Source organism: Hemiscyllium ocellatum, chromosome 21 (assembly GCF_020745735.1).
Source record: "Hemiscyllium ocellatum isolate sHemOce1 chromosome 21, sHemOce1.pat.X.cur, whole genome shotgun sequence".
NCBI classification, from domain to species: domain Eukaryota; kingdom Metazoa; phylum Chordata; class Chondrichthyes; order Orectolobiformes; family Hemiscylliidae; genus Hemiscyllium; species Hemiscyllium ocellatum.
This window is the reverse complement of record NC_083421.1, coordinates 62,614,484-62,634,466: the sequence shown is the minus strand read 5'-3', so window position 1 is coordinate 62,634,466 and position 19,983 is coordinate 62,614,484. Positions and strand designations below refer to the sequence as shown.

Genomic DNA, 19,983 nt, shown 5'->3' with positions numbered 1-19,983 from the left:
AGTTCCCCTCTGGAGTCTATTTGCAAGTTGATTTATACACAAGTCAGAACACAATGTAGGACACAGAAAACATTTGTATGTCAGATCTTTAAAATTACACCAGTTTTGAATCACATTCATAACTAAGAGCTATGCACAGTCTGATGTTTGTAAATTGGGGACCCTCTGTGCTAAATTATTTTTTATGGATCTGCACGGTTTCCAATTAACCCATGCCTTGTGAAACTAGCGTTATTGTAGATTCCAGAATCCACATTACTAATCACCCAGGAAAATGTTAATTGTGGTGTTGCCTCGTCTATTGAAGAAATGTTACCCAACAACCTCTTAAGTTCTTTGACAGTTCTTTCAAAATCACTACTGCTCAAAAAAACAAGACTGGCCAAAGACTGTTCCCTGACTTCTTTCAGCACTCACAAATACATGCTGCTATCAGGGGTCAGTACCTATTCCAGCAGCACTTTTAGAGCTACTTTTTAACAATTCCTTATCATACCTAAGAACTCCTTACCTTTTACATTTCTTTTAAACAATTTATCTATGAACAATTATTCATTTAATAACTTTCATATAAGCACAAAAAAACCTTTTAGGGCTTTTGGGGAAAATGCAGGGGAGTGTGACTATGTGATACAAAAATAAATGGGAGTGCGGTAGTTTAATGTAAGAAAGTGGAAAATCATGTACTTTGGTAGAAAGAATCAAAAAGCAAACTGTTATTTAAATGGAGAGAGATTCCAAACAAATGTGCACTGCAGAGGGATCTGGGTTTTTTTGCACATGAAAAGCAAGACGACTAGCAATCAGGTGCAGCAAGTCAGGGAGCAAAGAGAACTTTTTAAAAATTTTCATTCATAGGTTAGCATTTATTGCTCATCCCTAATTGCCCAGAGAGGAGTTAAGCTTCAATCACAATGCTAGAATCTGGAATCACATGTAGGCCAGACCAGGTAAGGACAGCAAATTTCCTTCACTAAAGGTTCTTTCTCTGCAATCGATAATGGTTTCATGGTCATCATTAGAACCTTAATTCCACATTTTTACTGAATTCAAACGTTATTACCTGCCATGATGGGATCTGAACCCGGAACACTGGGACAGTACAAAGATCTCTGGATTAATAGTCTAGCAATAACTCCCCAACACTTCACTATTGCTAGTGGGGTACAGTTTATAAATAGGGAAGTCTTGTTACACTGTAAAGGGAGTTGAAGAAGCTGCACTTACAGTAGTATGTACAATCTGGTCCCTCTCTTTATGAGAAAAAGGATATTTAGCAATGGCATTGGAGGCTGTTCACGAGAGATTGACTAAGTTGATTCCTGGGATAAAGGGGTTGACTTATCGAGAATGGCTGGACAGATTAGATCTTCATTCATTAGAACTTAGAAGAATGAAGGGTGATTTTATTGAAATGTTCAAGATTCTGTGACGGGTTTATAGGGTGGATGTTGAGGAAAAGTTTCCACGAGCGGGGTAATTTCAAATTAATTAAAAAAAAGGACAGTTACAGAATAGGGGACACTCATTTAAAATTGAAAAGTGAAGTTATTTGCCTAGAAGGTAATGAATGTCTGCAATTCTCTACCTCAGACTTATGGATGCTAAATCTCTGAAAGTATTTAAAGAGGTAGATAGATTTTTGAAAACCTGAGAGTTGATGGCTGTTCTTTAGATTACTTACAGTGTGGAAACAGGCCCTTCAGCCCAACAAGTCCACACCGACCCGCCGAAGCGCAACCCACCCATACCCCTACATTTACCTCTTACCTAACACTACGGGCAATTTAGCATGGCCAGTTCACCTGACCCGCACATCTTTGGACTGTGGGAGGAAACCGGAGCACCCGGAGGAAACCCACGCAGACACGGGGAGAATGTGCAAACTCCACATAGTCAGTCGCCTGAGTCGGGAAATGAACCCGGGTCTCAGGCACTGTGAGACAGCAGTGCTAACCACTGTGCCACCGTGCCGCCCATATTCTATGCTGGTACGAAAGTGAAGTAGAGACCTGAGACAAATCAGTCATGATCTTGTTGAGTGGCAAAACAGATTAGGGGGTGCTGAATGGCCTACACCTATTTCTTACATTCTCACATTCTTCCACAAGTGCAGAGAGCTGGTACGACAAAAAGGGTTGAACAGCCTTTTCTGCCCTGTAACCATTCTATAGTTTAGTCTCTGTCTCATGAAATTTCCCTTTTCATTTCTATCCAATCTAAACTTTAAAGTGGTCTAAGTCTTCAGAAACTTTATTATTTCTCTTCAACATAACTTGCATACATCCTCTTCGCCTTCTCTCTTTCTTATTCTTTCCATAGATGCTTGAATTAAGTACATCAGAAGTATAATGGACTAAAAACTTAACAATATAGAATCAAAACAAAATAGATATTTTGGGCCAGTGCGCTTTAGCTTGTCCTTTGAAAGAGAATTAGCTATTATTTTTCTTACTATATCCAAAACCATACAGTCACTTTTGCATCATGGACTCTTTTGCTAGTTAATCTCTTACGCCCTCAACCCTAGCACAGGCCTGAGCTTATATAGATATTATTTTGTAAAGTTGATCATTTACACACTGTCATATTGTGCCAGATCTTTGCAAAGCACTATCCAATTGTTCTCACTCCCATGGTCTTTCCCCATGACCCTGATACCTTTTCCTACCTTGCTGATTATTTCCAAGAAAAGTATCAAATATCAATTAGCATAGGATGGCACCAACTGAGGGTCAAAATAACTTCCGATAAGAACACAAAACAAAATATATACAAGGCGAAACCTGTAACCAGGGAATTGTTTTCCACGGTGTCCCACAGCTGCAACATAAAAGGGAAAGTTCCGGAACAAGGGATCAGGAGGCTGCCAGGGAAGTATGTTTCCCATTTAACTGAATGGGTTTGCTCCTGTCCATGGTAGGTCCTGGAATGTAACCTTCGCCGGTCTTGGTGGGGGGGCAGACAGATGACTACCATCTACTCCTTTTAGCCAGCGCTGAATGGTTACCCAACGCACTAGAAGTACCCCATCCAACTGAACCAAAAAGTGGAAGGTGTTGGTTTTCATCCAGTGCTTGGCATGAAACGTTTCACTGTGAAAATATGTGGCGAGTAATGCAGAACTTAGTTTAATCACTTACTGGTTGTCGATCTGTTCCTGGCGCATTGCTATGCTGCTTGAATCCTCCAGCAGATTCTCACGTGATGCAGACTGTGCTGGGTCCAGTTTCTTAACATAGGCAGCAGGAACAAAGCCCTGGCGATCATTCACTTCTACTTTCCACCAATCCTTTAAAATAAGACCAAGGAATAACATCAACAATTACACACAAGAAAAGTACACAAGCCCTGGTTTTAATGAAGTGAAGCAAAGTAGTCACTGGAATATTCTAAAACAAACTAATATTAAAAAGACAACATTAAATTCTTATACAATGAGATAACTTTTTTCAAATTAATCCAAATATATATCTCCCTTCTTCATAACTGCAAATTTTCCACCTCCCCCATCGACCTTTACAATACCGTACCTTGTTGGTGCTGTTTAGCAGGGTAAGGATATCCCCCTTTTTCATAGTAACTTCACGAGGGCTCTTCTCCTGGTAATCATACAACGCCAAAACAAGTTCTTTTCCAGTTTCATCATCTGTAGGAGCCACTTGTTGCTGAAGAGAGGCACACAAATAGAAATTTGCTAATCAATAACAGGACTCATTTTCTAAATACAATATCCAGAGATCTAGCACAGAATATATTTTGTCAGCAGAACTATATTAATATAAAAAGTTCTGCAGTAGGCTGCAATACACTACAGCTTGTACACCTTAGAAGAGAAACTTCAAGAATGTTTCAACAAGTGTATTTATTGTTTTGTTTTCATTTTGTATTATGACATGACAAAACTGTTTAGAATTCCTTACACGGCAAGCTTGAGCTTGTTCTCTCAATGCTTGAATGCTGCTTCCATATGCAATTAGATCAGACATCAAAGCTTCATGCTTCTTCAATAGGGCCTAATTTAAAAAACAAAAACCACATATTTAACACAATCGCTTGCATCTATTAAAATTCAAATTCAATGCCTGAACTACCACAGAAGGGAATTGGGTGTTGGAGAAAGGCCTTCCTTTGATGGCTTTCATTTAGTCCAGTAATTTGCTAACCTGGAATTGAATTTCAGGTCTAATTCTAATTCTGTTGTTAGTTTCTATTTTCTGGTGCAATAGTAGGGGCACAGTTAATACAGTCAGCTAGATGACGTAGGGGTAAAAATTTGGCCATTTTATTCACTCATTAAGTTCCTTTCAAAAGGGACATGTTCAGCATTTAGTGAAGACCAATTCAGATTTATCTGTGACAATTGTGGAGGCCAAAATGCCTGAAATAAGGGTCATAAGTAATTTTAAAAAACAAGTCCCGGGTCTTTTATAATACATTTTAGAACCTCATAACATCCCACAGGACTAAAGTAACCTTTTTAAATCCTGTAATATAGGAAATGCCATCTTAACAAAGTATCCAGTTTATTTACACCAACTGACATCTAATAAAGATTCAATAGGATCATTTTGATCTGCAATGTCAGATCAGTTTCCATTAAATCTTACTGTGATTTTCATTTCCAGTTACTTCAACTTTATATTATCAAATTTCTCCAATAGCATCAAGGAGTAGAGAAAAGATAAGATGGGTGCAAAGATTAATAACTGACAGGTTTTTTAAAAAGCTACTGTTGTATTTACAGAAAAGGAAAGACACTGAATTCCTTTAGGTATGATCCCTTTACCCCAACTCCCTGCACAATTAATAAAATGAGTCACAAAAGTAACTTCAGTGTTTGAAGTCAAGTTTTAAACAAGCAACTACATCAATTTTTTTTTTAAAAAACTTACTAATTGAAATAATATTGTCCCAAATGTCATCAGGGAGTAGGATTCCAGAAATAGTATCAATTTCCTTATCGTTTCGTTACTAGTGAGCAACCAATAACAACCACTGCCCCAGAACTAACTCACTGTCAAAGGGAAGTAAGTGTGATAGATTGAGATAATGTCAATAGACATGGTTTCAAACAAGGCATGATCATTTTGCAAAAATGAACTGCAATTTCACAAATGTAACTTTAAAGAAATACAGGAAGAATCACACCTCAGCAGAGTCTTCATCTTTCCCATAGTCAATGCTGCCAACAACAGGTTCCTTCTCCTTCATCCAAGACTCTGCTTCATTAGCATCAGCAAAATACTGCTGAGCCTGCAGCGAATCTTCCAAATCCTGGCGCCTCTGTGCAGCCTTTGCTTTCAAGGAATCCCATTTCTGATTAAGGTCATTCAGTTTGCCTTTCACTTCCTCACTGGCAAAGTGGCCTGAGAAAGAACAGAATAAAAAAGGCTAAGGGAAGGTCAACAAAATGAAGAAGAGCAGCCAAGGCAAAAGGGCCTCACAGAGAGGTGACAGACCTTGGTGAGGCTCAGGAGCAGCTGTACAGAGGTTAAAAAGGAGAACAAGAAAACAGAAAAGGTCCCGAAGCAGCTGGTAATAGGTACTTCAACAAAATTGAAGTGTGATGCTACAGGAGAGCAGGTAGGTAACAAGTGAGTTTTTTTCTCATGACTGGATATTGATTTCAGGCTGTAAGTACAGCTTAAAAACTATACATAGATAATTAATATTTTAGAACTTCAGAGTTAAATTTACTCACTTCATAGAGTTAAAAATAAGATGGCATATGGGATTCAAAATTGGTTAAGAGGCAGAAATATGTTTTTGTTATGAGAGGTTTGTTTCACATAGGGTTCTGCAGAATTTACAACCCTTGCTGTTTCTGGTGCACAATAATGAAACGTACTGAATACATGGTATAGGATCAAGATGTTTGCACAAAAAGTTATGTAGAGAAGAGGATAGCTGTAAACTGCAGAAGAATTATCAAGTGATCAATCAGATGAGTATAACAGTGGCAAATAAAATTAAACACACTTGAAATTAAATACACTTGAAAAGAGCTATCCGGGCAAGGTATTACACTGAATAGTGTACTGAAAGTGAAAGAGCCTTGGTGTGCACATCCATAGATCCCCGGTGATTGTAGGCAAGGGGATAAGGTGGTTAAAAAGGCATATGGGAGACTTGACTTTATTACCCAAGGCATAGAATATGACAGCAGGGAGATTTTATTGGAACTGTATAAAACACTAGCTCAGCCACAACTAAACTACTGCATGCAGTTCTGGTCACAGCATCATGGGAAGGATGTGATTGTACTAGAGAGGGTGCACAGGAGATTTACTAGGATACTGCCTAGGCTGATGCCTCTGAACAATTGGTGGGTTAGGGTTGTTCTCCTTGGAGCAGCTATAAAAGTTCAGAGGGGACAACATAGAGGTGTACAAGATGGAGGAGAACAGATAGAATGGCCTCAAGACTTCACAGGCTGAAAGGTGAAATTCTGATTGATGTTGAAGAGCATCAATTAAAAATGAACAAAACACTTTTTGTGGTTATGAAATTTTTGTTCAGAATAGGCGCAATGAAATTTTCACCAAAGCTAATCCAGGGGAGTGAAAGATCAAGTTTTCCAAAAGAAAAAAAACTCGACAACACCCACTTCTTTCATCATTGTATTTTCAGTTCCCTCTCCTTTATTTTAAGCACACTTCTTCCCTTAGTAGTTTTTAATTTGATCCCCTTCCTATAGGATGGAAAGGGGACTTCATTTTTTTTAAAAAATCAAAAGCATAAGGGGTCAACAAGCTGTCCCTTATAAAAAGTTTAGCTAGGATGTTGGTTGAGAATAAAAAAAGTATTAGCCAAGTCATTCTTGCTCTTGTTTCATCTTCAAGATCAGGACAAAACGGAATCCCTTCAAGTGTTATCAATTATAGAAGTTAATTACTACCTTCCAAACAAAAAAAATCATCACAGCTTGAATTTGAAGAAAATAATAGCAATTACTTTTATCTATTAATTTACACCTACCATCTTCCACCATTACTTGTCCTTTCTGGGCCACAGCTTTGATACGTGGCTCATGACCAGAAATCTCCGCTTGGAGTGCCTGATGTTTTTTAAGCAAGTTCTGTACACCAATCAAATCCTTTCCTGAAATGCAAAAGTTTTATTTCTTCAAAACAGCAGATGAGCACATATTAACATGCATATTACACTTCTTAATCTTATATAATTCAACATATGACTTCCTTCCTGAGTAATGTCCCGTTGTTGGTAAATGCCCTTCAGTGGCCACAGTCTGGCAAGTCAACAAGAATGCAGATTCATCAGAATCTTATTAGGACTTTAAAAGAATCAAATCATGAAGGATTAAGTAAACTAGTTTTTGTTCTCAGGAATATACAAGTTTAAAGGCTGATTTTGTTTAAGAGTTTAGGACTTTGAAAATAATTGGTAAAAGAAAACCTTTCCATCGATGGGGCAGATGGCTTAGGGACTTGAGAGGGAGCAGATAAAGAGAGACTCGAAGATAGGAAACAACATTAAAATCAGTCAGGCCTTTCAGGAAATGTGAGGAAAGGCTGAGGCACTTGGGGCTGTTTTCATTGGAGAAAAGAAGGTTTAGGGGTGACTTGATAGAGGTGTACAAGATGATTAGGGGTTTAGATAGGGTTGACAATGAGAACCTTTTTCCACGTATGGAGTCAGCTATTACAAGGGGGCATAGCTTTAAATTAAGGGGAGGTAGGTATAGGACAGATGTTAGGGGTGGATTCTTTACTCAGTGAGTCGTGAGTTCATGGAATGCCCTGCCAGTAACAGTGGTGGACTCTCCCTCTTTATGGGCATTTAAACGGGCATTGGATAGGCATATGGAGGATAGTGGGCTAGTGTAGGTTAGGTGGGCTTGGGTCGGCGCAACATCGAGGGCCAAAGGGCCTGTACTACACTGTATTTTTCTATGTTCTATGAAATATCTCTAGGCAAAGGATGTATGGAACTCCCTAACGCAAACAGGATCACATATTAACCCCTTAAATTGAAGATGAAGATGAATACATTTTTACTCAATAAAAAGGTAAAAAAGGGATATGGTATCAAAGCAAGAAGATGGACTTAGGATATAGAGCAAACAACCATGATCATACTGAAAAAGGCTTGACGTGCTGAATGAACAAGAATGGAGGAAAGTCAATCTTAAAGATGAAGTAGTAGAAAGGACAAAATGAGGGGTTGAGACCTACAGCAAAGAAATAAAAACCTACTGGGAAAAGGAGTGACAAACCATCAGTAACATTTGAAAGTCACCCTAACCTCTGTTGGTGGAAGCTGCAATAGGTTCTTTTTCCCGAATCCATGTTTCTTCATCTTCGATATCACGGAAGAGCTGTTGAAGCCGAAGGGAGTCAGCAAGTTTCTGTTTACGAGTCACCATTGGTTCTTTCAGGGCCTCATACCGACCGACCAGAGTTTCTTGCTTCTTCTTGATATTGTCAGCATCAAAGTGTCCGGCTTCTTGGAATTGCCGAGCTTGAATATTAATTCCATCAATACGGTCCTATAAGCAAATACAAAATGAATAGAATATTTTTATTTTTAAAAGTTAAGCACCACCTACAATCTGATGAGTCTGAAGCATTTTTGTTCAAAAAATTTAAACAAGTAGAAAACACTAACAGGGGTTGAGTGTGAATAAAACGTGCTCTTTTAATTAGAGAGTCACTCCATGTGCAACAAACTAAAACAAAATACCTACTCGAGTCTTAGTGTGATGCTGCCTGTTTCTGACTTAAGACTAACAGGTCTGCAGTTCCAAGAACAATATGAATGCTTGCAATATCTGACTTGTTCTAGATATTCATAGAATACAACATAGGGAAGTAATATACACTATAGCCATTTGACATTAGCTCTTTGACTTGACCAATCCAATCTGATTTGACTTTCATGCCCTTTTCTGCAAACTTCTGGTATTCATTTTTATACAATTATAATTTCTTTCAAGTGACTCAGATAATTATTAGATAACTTCTTGTTGTAATAACCCTGTGTGAAAGAAATTCACACATCTCCTTCAAGTGATACCCAGAGAGTGAGACAGGGAGACAACTGCATTAATTATTCTGACATTATTGGTTTCCAGGAAAAGTAGCTGGATCCTAGATTAAAATGTGTTAACGTCTAGTGGTAATGTTTTTAGACAAAGTTCATTATTTCCACAGAACATTCATTTTATAGCACTGACGCTGTTTAATTTCAAAAAGCAAAGCAAATAAAACGTTTTGTGGATGTGGTATTACTGATAAAGGAAACAAAAACAAATTCCCAAAACAGAAAGCGCAAAAAGAGTAATTTGTTCTCTAGCCTAACACAATTGGTCTTAGTATTGAATCTTGAGGTGGAAATCAATCTTCATAGCCAAACATCAAATAAAAATGAAAGAAGGACACAATAAAATGGCTCCAGAAGCCTAACTGATTTGAACTCCATGAACTTAAGGTTAACATCAGCCATGACAAAGATTCAGACAACCATTGGAACCATTTGCAAAAGATATATCAGAAGGAAAAATTACACAATTAACTTAACTTACTTTGAATGGTACTAGTTACGTTTACCACTTAGAAAAAGAACTTTAGTGCATTTAAGCAAGCAATAACAAAAACAAAACAAAATGACCCTGCTACAATGTTGAAGTGCCTCTACAATAATTTCATATATTAAGACCAAAACGTTTTCAAACGGTGTAGTGAGGTTATCATGCAAGCAATGAACCATGCAGACCAAGATTTTTTTATTTAAAAACTCCTAGGTCTGATGCCTAGGTTATGTTAGATTAATGAATCTTAACCAGAACAGCAAGAGAAATGCTGAACAGAATCTTGTGGTCTGAAGATGAAAAAAAAAGCCAAAAGTTCTTACTGTTAGCAGTTAACTAGCTATACCTCTGTGCAGGCACGGACATCAAAAAAAGGAAATGTTTTAACATGGCTGTCACTTGGATGAGTTACGAAAGAGACCACAAATGTGGTTAAGATTGGAATTTACTGTTATCATTGAATAGCTGTTAAAAGTTGTTGTCAAAAGATGCACATCAATGGCAACCAGCATACAACTAGCACCCACATAACTGTACAGCTTCAAGATGAAAAGGAACTGGGGAGAAACTAAATTACATATTCTGTACTTGTAAGATTCTGAAGGGGTTTGGCATGGTAGATGAGGAGAGGAAATTTCCTGTCGTGTGAAATCTAGAAGGAGCAGAGCAAAGAGGTCGTCATTCATAAAGTTGGAGAGGAATCTCTTCGCTCAGAAGGTTGGTGGTGTTTGGAATTCTCTCCCGCAGGGAGCATTGGAAATTGGGTCACTAATTAAACTCAAGGCTGAGTTAGACAGATTTTTGATTGAGAACAAAACTAAGGATTATGGGGGAACACGAGCAAATTAGCCATGATTTTAAATCAAATGGGGTAGAAAAGGCTTACTCCTACTCTTGCTTATTATCCTAGAATACCTGGTGTGCTGCAATATCAGCTTCCAGCAGTGCATGTTTCTTCTGCAGATTTTGTACGCTAGTCAGATCCTTTCCATAATCATCTGAAGCGAGGTGACCTTCAACTTCATACAACCAGAGTTCAATGTCTTCCACATTACGGTTAAATTGCTGTTGTTGGTTGGCTTCACGTAATTTAATACCTGTATACAAACAGAAGGCTCATATTAGAATATTTTTACTCTGTGCCTCCAAAAGAGAAGCAGAATAAAAGTAACATCAAATCATCTTTCCTGTGGCCCTGCTTACCAGAAAGAGTTTACTGAACATGTTAACTGCAGGGCTGGTCTTGAAAAGAAACCATTTAATTCACACAAAACATCTGCTATTTCCTGACCTTTCAGTTCTGTAGCCTCAAGCAGCCTTTTCCATAGAGTGATGACATCATCCATACGAGCATTTACTTCATCTGAGGCATAGTGCTTGGCATTAATCAGTTCCTGTCCAGCTTTCTGTAGTGTGTCAATGCGACTCTGATTAGCTGAAAGTTCTGCTTCAAAGGCCTGGTGTTTTTGAACCTTTCCTTGTAAGTTGGAGGGATCCTGAGGTAGGTGAAGAAGTTAGAAAGACATTATAAATATGTTTACATTTCAAACCAACCCGTTACAGGTAAACGGAGCATGAAGGGTGAACTTAACCAGACGGTTATTTGGACTGAGTTGAACAACGTGGTGCTAGAAAAGCACAGCCGGTCAGGCAGCACCCGAGGAGTAGGAGAATCGACGTTTCAGGCATAAGCCTTTCTTCGGAATGACTAAATTCCGGATGAAGGGCCTATGCCCAAAACATTGATTCTTCTGCTCCTCGGATGCTGTCTGACTGGCTGTGCTTTTCCAGCACCACACTCTGTCTCTGATCTTCAGCATCTGCAGTCCTCAGTTTCTCCTAGCTATTTGGACTGATAGTCACTTGATTCCATAAAAAGTATATTAATTTGGATTTTCATAGTACAACCAGTAAGGGAAAAACTATCCTTCAACATCCAAAAAATTAATCTCTGCAAATGAACTTCGGATTACCAAATGGAATAATACAATGTTGTTTGACTTGTCAAGTCAGGTCAGGTCAAAAAGTGTTTCAGAGTGAAGGATGACAGATCAACTCCAGAAGTAGATTATTCGAGGATGGATTTACGCAATCATAAAATGCCTCAATTCCCAAAATATTAAAAAGTACACATATATAATAAATTACGCTCGGGGTTAAACGGTTACTAGTCTCACCTTGTGAGCTTCATCAGTTGCAGTTTTCATCTTCTCATTTATCCAACTCTTCAGCTCATCAGAATCACGGAAAAACTGCTGCAGACTGAAAGAGTTCTCTAGCGCAACTCGCCGATACATGGCTCGCTCATGGAGAGCATTCCGCCGGCTCAGCAGCTATAAAACAAAAAGGTGGATACTGTGTACTAAAATGGGGAAAGAAAACTTTCATTGAGTTACAATGAACTAGAAATTGAAATGTAGGTGCAAGAGCAGGTATAAGTGGAATGATGCAAACTGCCTTCTGTCTCGATGAAATCAGTGTGGCCCAAGGGAAAACAAAAAGAGGTAGATTCTACCATATGCCTTTGATGAAGTTAAATATATGAAATTGCAGTATAGAAATGAAAACTACACAAATTCAGCACAAGAACTGCCAGCAGTTTTGTATCACTAGTTATACATGAAGTGGATTAAAATATCGTTGTTAAAGTGAAAAATCAGCAGTAGCATTTCAAAGCTAACAACATAGTGCACTGCAAATTTACCGCATCGCGACGTGCTGCAACATCTTCCTTTGCATAGTGGTCACTCTGAATCAGCTTGGTGGCAAATTCTTCCAAAGCCTAATGATAGATAAACAAAGTTATTTTTTTAAAATGATCAAGGTAACAATTATAAAGAACTGGAAAAGTCTGGATAAGCATACCGTAATTTTCTCTTCCTGAGCACCAAGGGACTTTTCAAAATCTTCATGCTTTTTCAGAAGGGCTTCGACACTGTCCAGTGAATCTCCCAAGTCTTCATTCAACAAGAAAGCCTAAGCAACAAAGTTCAAGCAAAATTACTACTCTCAGCTGGTAACAACAAATTCCCTACATGTTTACAAGCTGTTAGTTTGAGCACAACGTTCCCCAGAGATGACGTTACACATTTAGTCCTTACATCCCGAAGGACTCATTTACTGCTGTAGACTAGTATTGTAACACATTGTTTGTCATTATTTGGGCATCCATTTTATGTGAAGAAACATGGATTTGGTTGGCTATAGCACAAATAAAAACAAACACAAACAGTCATTTGATTTGTGATGGTTTTAGATGACCACCTGTGGAAACAATAAACGTATTTATTAGAAATATAAATATCACAGTACTGCTGCTTATGTAAAGATCCCTCCAAGATCCTGACATTTAATGGATGAGTACTATTTTCATAAGCCCCCTATTCAATCAGCCAACTGTGAATTCTACTGTACACGTACACTTCAACTATCCAGTCAACATTTGGGTCCTGACAGCATTGTCATCCCAAATTATCTTGGGACAGAACTCTACATTTTCTCTCACACACACATACATGGACACAGATACTAAAAGGTTTAGTTGGGAGCTTTTAATTCCTTTTTTAAAAATCCTGAACATTGACTTAGTCTACATGAGACATCTGTTCAGAATTTCATCAATGTTACATACTAACACTATATCATATGCCATTTACCATTAGTGAATGATGTCCACACAGCTGTCCAAAAGGACACTCACCTCCTGTTTGCTCATCCAGTTGTCCACCTGTTCGGTGTCACGATAGAAGAGTTGCAGATCCATGCATTGTTCATACTGGTGTCTACGGAGCTCCCATAAATCCAGCAAAGAGACTTTCTCCTCAGCAAGGATTCCAAGCTTAAAATGAAAGAAGAATCAAAAATGTATTTTAAAAAATTGAAAGTACCATAAAATTTCAAAATATAAAAGACAATATATCCAAAAATTTCAATGTTCAGTGACATTCGGTGAACCAAAAGGGAAATGGAAAGCAAATTCTCCAATTTAACAATTATACATTTTGCTAACCAAATATTTAGGTCTAGTCAGTTTATAAAAGGATCAATCTTGCTTTTCAAATAATTGGTCATGAGTAAGTCCAGAAGGATTATTCCTATAGCTGAACTGAGGATCCATAAAACTTCCCAGGTAGTTTGACATCTGAAAATTCCAACTTCTAAAAATTCTCATCTGCTGATCAAGTCACTTCACCTCTCAAGCCTCATCAAATCAGTCTGACTTTTGGAAACTATCTGGTTTGAACCTTTATTACAGACTACAACCACAATGTTTATACAGAAGCAGAGAAGCCAGGCACTTCCCTGTTAGGTAGTGAATAAAAGCACAAAGACTGTTCAACTTATTTGGAGATAGCAAGAATTGCAATGGTCTTGGAGAAAGTATCCACTTCACAGTAAAAGGTAGACTGCACATCCTTTAGGAGAGGCAGGATTACAAATATCCTAAAACGGACTAGTTTATTTTTGTCAAGTGATGATAATATATTTTACTCAGCAGAATAAATTATTCTCATTAAGGCTACGGTATTTAGCATTTTCTTAAAAAAAAATTCCCATTCAAAAAAGACAAGCATTAAATTCCTTAGTCAAATATATCATTTCTTTTAAAAAAAATTGTCGTCACAAAAAGAAACATCGAGTGTAACTGCTGTTGTACTGTACCTTTTCACGGACTTCATCAGATGCATAGTGGCCACCACTCAGCAAGGCCTGTCCTGCTTCATCAGTCACCTTGAAACTGTCTTCATGGGCATCAATTTCACCCTGAAAATAATCACATTCAGATGCACAAATTTCAAGATCATTCTTAAAATTTTTTACTGCTCAAGTTACTTAAATACAACTGAAGACATTTCCAAGTAATTAAATAATGTATTTTAGAAATAATCTCAGTCTGAGAGTTTCTGCAGTTCAGCAGAATTCCTTTCCATATCTTAAGTTTAAGTCCCATTAAAAAAAAATAAAAACTGATGTAGACATACCAAATAAGCAGCATTCCAAGAACAGGCATAAATCTGCCCAAAACGTGCAAATCAAAGACCTATCCAAAATTCTGTTACAAATTCCATTGTGCATTGTTCTATTGCCATCATGAAAGGAAGGAAGACTTGCCAGTCAAATATGTTGTTACATTTGAACATGGAATTTTACTTTTCTTATCTTTCAACTAATGTGTCTACACATGATGAATGAAAGTGAAGGTTAAAAATCACCTTGTGCTCCTGATGTCTGTCAAGCAATGCCTCTGCTCCAGCCACATCATTTGCTAATTCATCGGCACTGATGAGGGCTTTCATTTCAGTGACCCAACTGGTCAGGTCACGGAAGTCAGCTAGGAAACGCTGCAGTCTGGGGGGGGGGGAATTAAAAAAGATATTGTTCTATCAACGTTAATACTCAGGAATATACTCAACTCCACTTTGCAGCATTAAAAGAAAATGTAGTAGAGGATCAGATCATTCACCTCTTCAAGGATGCCAGTTTATTTCTGCAATCAAAACAGACTCAAAACTTGGGCCTACCTATAAAATGCAATTCAAAAGAACAGGTTCCAAGCCAAAATGAAGATAGAAATATCAAGACAGGCAAAAGCTAAGTCAAACGAATAAGTTTTAAAGACAGTAGTAAAAAAGGAGGAAGGAAAGTTGACCGAATTTAGAGAGGATACTTCATAGCTCAGAGCAAGACAGCTGAAAGCACAATCACTAATGGGTGGGAGAAAGAAATATGGACACAAGAAGCCAGAAGGGACAGATTCTCAGAGGGTTGCAGGGCAAAGTTATAGAAATTTTTGAATACAAGGATGCGAATTTTTAAAAACCAGGAGCCAATGCAGATTGATGAACAGAGGTTCAATTGGTGAACAATACAAGATGCAAAACTGTATTATAATAATAATGGCATTTTAGTACATTCACATTTATGGAATGTGACATGTGGGAGGCTTTCCAGGAAAACACTGAAGTCAGAACCTAGAGATAACAAAAAGACATAACTGTTTTGATTGCAGAACGAGTGGTGATGCCAAATCATCCTGTCCATGAAAACGTTTCAACCTTCCCAGAGTTATTTTAAATTACCCACCTGAACAAAGTTCCCAAGACAACATAAACAATGATTCATCAGTTTTACAGCTTATAATTCCTTTTCATGAGTACACAGGTTTTAAACCTCAGTGTCAGTAATTCATATAGGCTTCTGTCAGTATTTATGATTTGGAGACGCTGGTGTTGGACTGGGGTGTACAAAGTTAAAAATCACAAGACACCAACTTATAGTCCAACAGGTTTATTTGGAAGCACTAGCTTTCATAGTGCTGTTCCTTCATCAGGTAGAGGAGCAGCACTCTGAAAGCTAGTGCTTCCAAATAAATCTGTTGGACTATAACCTGGTGTTGTGTGATTTTTAAGTCATTATTTATCACAGCCTCAATAGAAAAGGTTTGTAAAAAGTGCCAAGCATTAATTAGTACATTATACACTAGATGCAAGCACTCATTTTGGAGCATTGCAAACAGTTGTCATTTTCTTTGTAGTTTTCACCTGTATGAATCATCAAGGCGTGTATGTCTCTGTGCTGCCAAGGTACGGATTCGCTCCCAATTTTGAATGAGCTCTTCTTGTTTGACCTGAATCTGGGATGCATTCTGTGGGTGTGACTGTTGTAGGCGGTCTGCCTCAGAAGTCAGTGCTTTCACCTGCACAAGAAAGACAAAATAAAAGTCAAGACAGGAATTCAAATACAACTTGTATTCAAGGACCAATAAATGGCATGTATTGGCAAGTAATGACTGAAATGAATGGTTATGCTTTATCAAATTGCAAATTAATTCCTGTTTTACATATTAAATATAACCTTTATGCAGCTGTCACAAACATAGAATCTTATCCAGGGAACAGACAGATGAATAAGTTATATATTTCCCAATGCTTTCACATACCACAGCCCTCAGCGACTATGTAAATAATTATTTTCAAGTAAAAAAAAATGGTGCAGCAGTCCATAATTTTAAAATCTTTACAGTTTTTGGAAGATGACAACGTTGACCTTTAACACTTCCTCCAAATTGGAAGGAGACAGAGAAGATAGCCATCTTGCAGATCAATTTTCTTTTGCAAAAACAAGGCATTTTAAAACACAAGAAAATAAGTTATCTGAAATCTCAGAAGTCATTATCCTAGTTTCGTAGCATCACCTTGTCCTCCAGAGCCGCAAGATCTCGTTCCAAACCTTCATGTTTGCGAAGAAGTGTCTGCACACTAGCCAGGTCACGTCCAAAGTCATCTGATGCCATTAGCTGTTCTTTCTCTTTAATCCAACTAATTGTTTCATCCACATCCCTGTCAAGCACAGTGTACATTGATCAAAGAATGTTTTGCAGGTTTATATAGAAACCAACAGATTCCATCGTTTAGGTGTTTCTTGTGCCATGTATTATTAATTTGCCCCAGTATATCTTCCTCTATCCCAAAGGTGAAGTACCTACCTTTCCTTTCAGTTTTCATTGAACACTCAGACAGCTATTTTACTGAGTGAAATGTTATTAAAAGCAATATGGTACAAAATATGTATTCAACATTCTAGCAACAAAAAAAATAAGAGGACACCTAGAGTTTGCACACAATATGAAATTTGCACAGTTTGAATAGCTCATTTGAAACAATGAATTAACATCGTGAGACCCAGAAACATTTACCACATTCACATAACAATGTGGAACATTCCATATCTCTTACATTTAAAAAGTTAATCAACTTAGACTTCATGAAAGACAGGCAGTCATTTGTATTTTTTCCTAGAAATGAATCATTTTCTCTTACTATGCATAATCTTTCATATCAACCTTTAGTTTCAGCTGTATGTTTTCATGCCAAACCACATTAGTAAACTGTCGAGAGTGTGGTGCAACAAAAGTACAGCAGCAGAAGCAGGAAAATCAACGTTCCTGGCATAAACCCATCATCAGAGATTCGGAGAAGGTGATAGGTCAGAGAGGAGGATGCTGTGGATAAATAGAAAGATGGTGGACAGGTCAAGAGGTCAGTGCCATGTTGGAGGTTTGGGACTGGGATAAAGTGAGGGGGAAAAAAAAAAAGAGGAAACTGGTGAAATCCAACTTAATCCAGTGTGGTTGCAGGATTCCTAGGGGGAAGACGAGGCATTCTTCCTCCAGGTGTCAGATGGTCAGTTATTGGCAATATAAGAGGCCCAGAACCTGCATGTCCTTGGCAAGGGGGGGGGGGGGGGGTGTTGAGGTGTTCAGCCACGGAGCAGTGAGGTTGGTTGGTGCGAGTGTCCCACAGATGCTCTCTGAAACAATCCCCAAGTTCATGTCCTGTCTCACCAATGTAGAGGAGACCACATCGGATACAGTAAATAACATGTGTGGAGGGACAGGTGAATTTATGCCAGACGTAGAAGATCCTTTCGGGTTTTAGATGGAGGGTAGGGCGCAGGAGTTGCACTGCCTGCAGTGGCAGGGGAAGGTGCCGGGAGCGGGGTGAGGACTGGTAGGGGGCGTGTAGATCCGACAAAGGAATTGCAGAGGTAATGGTCTCTCTGGAACACTGATGAGGTGGGGAGGAAAATATATCCCTACAGGTGGGTCTGTTTGTAGGTGGTGGAGGTGGCAGAAGATGCTGCGTTGTATACGGAGATTAGTAGGATGGAAGGCGAGGACGGGGCGGTGGGGGTGGTGGTGTGCGTGTGCAGTGGTGGTTCTGTCCTTGTTGCATTGGGAGGGATGGGGTTCAAGGCCAGAGGTGTGGGAAGTGGAGGATGTGTGTTAGAGGGCATCGTCGACCACATGGGAGTGGAAATTGCGGTCTTTGAAGGAGGAGGCCATATGAGATTTTCTATGGTGGAATTGGTCTTCTTTGGAACAGGTGCGGTGGAGATGGAGGAATTGGGAACAAGGAAATGGCGTTTTTACAGGAGGCAGAGTGGGAGGAAGTGTAGTTCAGATAGCTGTGGGATTATAGTACATGCCCTGATGAAGGGCTTATGCCCAAAACGTTGATTCACCTACTCCTTGGATGCTGGCTGATCTGCTCTCCTTTTCCAGCACCACACATACAACTCTGATCTCCAGTCCTCACTTTTTCCACATTAGTAAACTGTCGCACCTATTAAAACGTTGCACTTCTGCTGCTCCAAAAAGCTTGCCTTGTCGCTGCAGCACCAGGCCCTTGAGTCTCTGCCAAGCAGCGTTCACCTCATCCTGACGTTGGGTGATAAGTGTCAATTCAGGGTGATTATCCTATACAAAGATACATAGTGTTAACATGCAGACAAAAAATAATATTTTCCATGTAAAACATGAATCTTTGCAGAATTCTACCCCTTTAAAATATCATGGTTCAAATATGAACTCAAACATGCTAGATTTGATGTAACAAATCTAAACTTTCTCAGCTCAAATATCAAGCCTTTGGTGAAGTGACTCTATATTTAATGTGGCTCAGTATAATTTATTTTGTAAGGATATCTTGGGACTTTTCATCATGTGAAAGACACCATAAAATGTGTGCTGCAAGATGCTGCTGTTGTGTAATACCAGCAGAGGGGAATCTCCCACTGTCACACTTTAGAATCAGGTGGGATTTTAATTTTTTTAAAAAGTGACCCACCAGCTGTACGACAAATACTCATTTCAAAGTTCCTGTACCTGTTCAAGTTTTCCAGCCAGTTGATTAACTTCATTAACACGCTCCTCATGAGCTGCAAGGTCAGTTTGGAATTCTTCAAACTTCTTCTGCAAAACTTCGACATGCTCCAAGTCCTGGCCAACTTCTTCTGATGTCACAATAGCTTCCTAAATGTAATTAAAAATTGGAAATTTGATTTTAGATTGGCATCAAATTACCCCAAAGGCTTTAAAAAAAGGAAAATGAAAATGAAATGCAAAGTTATTTTTACCCCCTCAGAGTCCACCGTTAAAATTATTAGAACATAGAACAGTACAGCCCTCAATGTTGTGCTGGTCTTGTATCCTGCTTTAAAGATCAGACTAATCTACGTACCCTGCATTGTACTATCTTCCATTGCTTAAATGTCCCTAAATGTATCAGATTTAACACCACTGCTGGTGGTGCATTCCACAGACCTACCACTCTATGAAAACCCTACCTCTAACATCTCCCCAAACCTTCTTTCAATCATTTTAAAATCATGCTTCCTCATGATACCCATTTCTGCCATGGGAAAAAGTCTCTGGCTATCCACTCTATCTATGCTTCTCAACATCTTGTACACCTTTATTAATCACTTCTCATCCTTCTTCACTCCAATGAGAAAGGCCCTTGTTCCCTCAACCTATGATATGACCTCCAGTCCAGCCAGCATCCTGGTAAGTCTTCTCTGCAGCCTCTCTAAAACTTTCACATCTTTCCTACAATGAGACGACCAGAATTGAACACAATATTCCAAGT

The 19,983-nt window shown here is 38.6% G+C and overlaps 1 protein-coding gene across 6 annotated transcripts in view; it reads right to left on the bottom strand.

Moving 5' to 3' along the window:
- Window positions 1–19,983, bottom strand: part of sptan1 (spectrin alpha, non-erythrocytic 1) — a 104,888-nt gene that overhangs the window by 65,360 nt on the left and 19,545 nt on the right. For all 6 annotated transcript variants that reach the window (XM_060841591.1, XM_060841590.1, XM_060841589.1 and 3 more), the window contains 18 exons: window positions 19,221–19,367; window positions 18,679–18,812; window positions 16,749–16,893; window positions 16,096–16,250; window positions 14,767–14,902; window positions 14,216–14,317; window positions 13,254–13,391; window positions 12,419–12,529; window positions 12,258–12,335; window positions 11,731–11,886; window positions 10,845–11,049; window positions 10,469–10,650; window positions 8,269–8,512; window positions 6,982–7,104; window positions 5,152–5,369; window positions 3,924–4,016; window positions 3,534–3,668; window positions 3,144–3,292 (listed from right to left, as the gene is read on the bottom strand). In XM_060841591.1, the coding sequence (XP_060697574.1) occupies window positions 3,144–3,292; window positions 3,534–3,668; window positions 3,924–4,016; window positions 5,152–5,369; window positions 6,982–7,104; window positions 8,269–8,512; window positions 10,469–10,650; window positions 10,845–11,049; window positions 11,731–11,886; window positions 12,258–12,335; window positions 12,419–12,529; window positions 13,254–13,391; window positions 14,216–14,317; window positions 14,767–14,902; window positions 16,096–16,250; window positions 16,749–16,893; window positions 18,679–18,812; window positions 19,221–19,367 (2,651 nt within the window). The remainder of the gene's footprint in view (window positions 1–3,143; window positions 3,293–3,533; window positions 3,669–3,923; window positions 4,017–5,151; window positions 5,370–6,981; window positions 7,105–8,268; window positions 8,513–10,468; window positions 10,651–10,844; window positions 11,050–11,730; window positions 11,887–12,257; window positions 12,336–12,418; window positions 12,530–13,253; window positions 13,392–14,215; window positions 14,318–14,766; window positions 14,903–16,095; window positions 16,251–16,748; window positions 16,894–18,678; window positions 18,813–19,220; window positions 19,368–19,983) is intronic.